This window comes from Lycium barbarum, chromosome 3 (assembly GCF_019175385.1).
Source record: "Lycium barbarum isolate Lr01 chromosome 3, ASM1917538v2, whole genome shotgun sequence".
Classification (NCBI taxonomy): domain Eukaryota; kingdom Viridiplantae; phylum Streptophyta; class Magnoliopsida; order Solanales; family Solanaceae; genus Lycium; species Lycium barbarum.
Window position 1 is genome coordinate 299,765 of NC_083339.1, and position 2,513 is coordinate 302,277.

Consider the following 2,513-nt stretch of genomic DNA (forward strand, 5'->3'; position numbering starts at 1 on the left):
AAGGTAACATATAACTCCCGGTTGTCAATCCTTTGATTCTATACAATTCAAAGTAGGCAGCACAACTAAAGTGGACCCAAGAGTATTATGGCAAATTTATATATCACTTCGACCAATTGATGTTTTACAACCTGCCTAATCATGGAACATGAACAAAATCATAAATCATCTATCTAATGGTAATTACACCCTAGCTACATATCAGACTCTCAATACAGTTGACAAGTACAGGAGAATCTACATAGCGTAAAGCTATTGTATACAAAATGATAGCACAACATAAGACAGTAAAGAAAAGCCTACTTTAAAGCTATAAAAAGATAGATTTAATCACAACTCAGAGGTAATGAAGTTCTTCCAATCACACTAATATAACAATCTAACAAAACTATCTTGCATTTAAATTCTCTTGATCTCCATTGCCGAAACTGTACACCAAAAATTCCAAGAATAATATTATCAATTCCCATTAGTACAGGAAACCCCCATAAACTGATGAAAAAACATATAGGACTATCTGCATTGTAAAATATTAACTAAGTGATGGACTCCATGACTGAAAGTTGGCTAGAAAAATTCACCTCAGTCCAGATATTTTTAACAATATTTATAACTCGTTCAGATGTATCAATCTAGAAAACCTGTTTGGCGGAAAACGGCATTGCGAACTCGACGAAGATCTCTCCCTTTGAGTGTTCTTCCCACGCCTTCGAGCACAGAAAACGTGGTTTTAGGTGATCTAGATGATCCTCCTCTAGCTACAATCTCATGTGGCGGAAGCATCTCATCATCTCCCTCCTCATCATCATCGATTTCCACATCAACCATCTCACCTGTTCTCGGCGCCTTCTTCGGCATCATCGGCACGTTCACTGGCGCCGAGTGTTGGAACTTCCTCGCCGGCATTGTCTGTGAATAATTACGGTTATAGCCACGTTCTCTATCCAATGGAGGCTTGGGAATCACTCGCGCAAAAGGCATCGCTGGTGAAGGCGAAGGCGAAATCGGCGGTGAATGAAACAGTTTTGTACCTGTTGGAAAAAATAATTCAAAGTTAATAGCTCCACATTATTGGTTAATAGAGAATCAAAATCGATTTACCAACGAACAGCGAAATGCTACGGTTCTTACATATAATTTCCGAATTTATTTTTTGGAGATAAAATGGCTATATAATTTATGGATTTATACAGAACTAATTCGCGAGATCATGCACCTCGGAAACCAAAATTGGTAAGGATTTCATAATTTTAATTCATGTCTTGTTAGGATTTACTGTCAAATTTATATAGGACTGGGTTTTCCAGTTTATAGTTAAATAGGTTTCATACTATTAAATAGCAGGAATTTTTAAAAAGTATACAACTTTTAAAAATTATTACGCCATGTAGCCAAATATACAATATTAATTATGAAATCATTATACATAATGCATCAACCAGTGGCGGAGCCACATGCATCCAAGGGATGTCAACCGACACCCCTTCGCCAAAAAATTACACTGTGTAAATACGGAAAAAAAGAACTTTTTTATGTATATATACTATGTGTTGAACCCCCTAAATTTCATTGTATATTTACTTTTTTATAGTTTGACATGACAATCCTAGTTTCGCCACTGGTATCAAGCTTGTATAATAGTGCATAAAAGGTGTTTATACACAAATATGAGCTAAATCGAGTAAAAAATTCAAAGTATGGGCTCGGTGGCGTAAATATATTCAGAGCAAATAGACATAGAGCGTAAGCGATGCTGCTAGCTATTTTCACAGTAGAAATATGGTGGAGAGCATTAACAGAATTATAAGTTTATGAATAAAAAGTTTTCCTTGAATCAGTACAGTACCGGTAGGGGAGGAAGTTATGGAAGGTTTCCGGTAAACAACGGGACGGTTAACTGTCCGGTGATCCTCAGGCAATGCAGCTAAAATACCGAATTTCTCCGGTTCACGGAAGGTAGTAGAGTGGCGGTGAAGCGCCGGTTCAGTGAAGTCTTGTCCGGTCCAGAAAACTTCATCTTCGTTAAGCTCATCACCACCGCTATCAGTTTGAGGGGGAGAGAATACGCCGAGAAATCGATCGGAGGACGGCGATCGACGGTGCCGAAACCTTACGACGCCGTTTTGCTCCATCCACACCGTCACTCCACTGCCGTTAATGAAACCTCTCGATATTACATAAAGAGTTAAATCGTTAAAATACCTAAATTATCCTTTTTCTTTTGGAGTTTCAGTTAAACCTGTTAACGGGTTAACAAATCGGTTGGTTTCTGGTTAAAAAATCAGAATTAGCCACCGGTTCCGGTTTACCGGTTAAAAACTCAAAACCGGAACCGGTCCGATTCAAACACGTCCAAAACCTTTTTTTTTTTTTTTGTATAGTATATATATATATATATATATATATATATATATATATATATATATATATATATATATATATTATAGTATTTATTAGTATATTGTCGGTATATTTACATATGTTATATAAGTTTATAAATAAAGTTTATATAT

The 2,513-nt window shown here is 36.4% G+C and overlaps 1 protein-coding gene across 1 annotated transcript; it reads right to left on the bottom strand.

The window, feature by feature from the left end:
• Window positions 1-372: 372 nt before the first annotated feature.
• Window positions 373-2,187, bottom strand: LOC132629801 (protein S40-7-like). Its single transcript, XM_060345164.1, has 3 exons — window positions 1,847-2,187; window positions 642-1,031; window positions 373-428 (listed from the first exon to the last, which is right to left on the bottom strand). Exons 1-3 carry the CDS (start codon window positions 2,130-2,132, stop codon window positions 400-402), a joined length of 705 nt encoding a protein of 234 aa, XP_060201147.1. The 5' UTR covers window positions 2,133-2,187; the 3' UTR covers window positions 373-399.
• Window positions 2,188-2,513: the final 326 nt, after the last annotated feature.

Coding starts and splice junctions, on each gene's coding strand:
- LOC132629801 (XM_060345164.1), bottom strand. CDS start 2,132: ATGGAGCAAAACGGCGTCGTAAGGTTTCGGCACCGTCGATCGCCGTCC. Junction 1,032..1,846: donor CATAACTTCCTCCCCTACCG/GTACTGTACTGA, acceptor TTTTTCCAACAG/GTACAAAACTGTTTCATTCA. Junction 429..641: donor TGCCGTTTTCCGCCAAACAG/GTTTTCTAGATT, acceptor TTTGGTGTACAG/TTTCGGCAATGGAGATCAAG.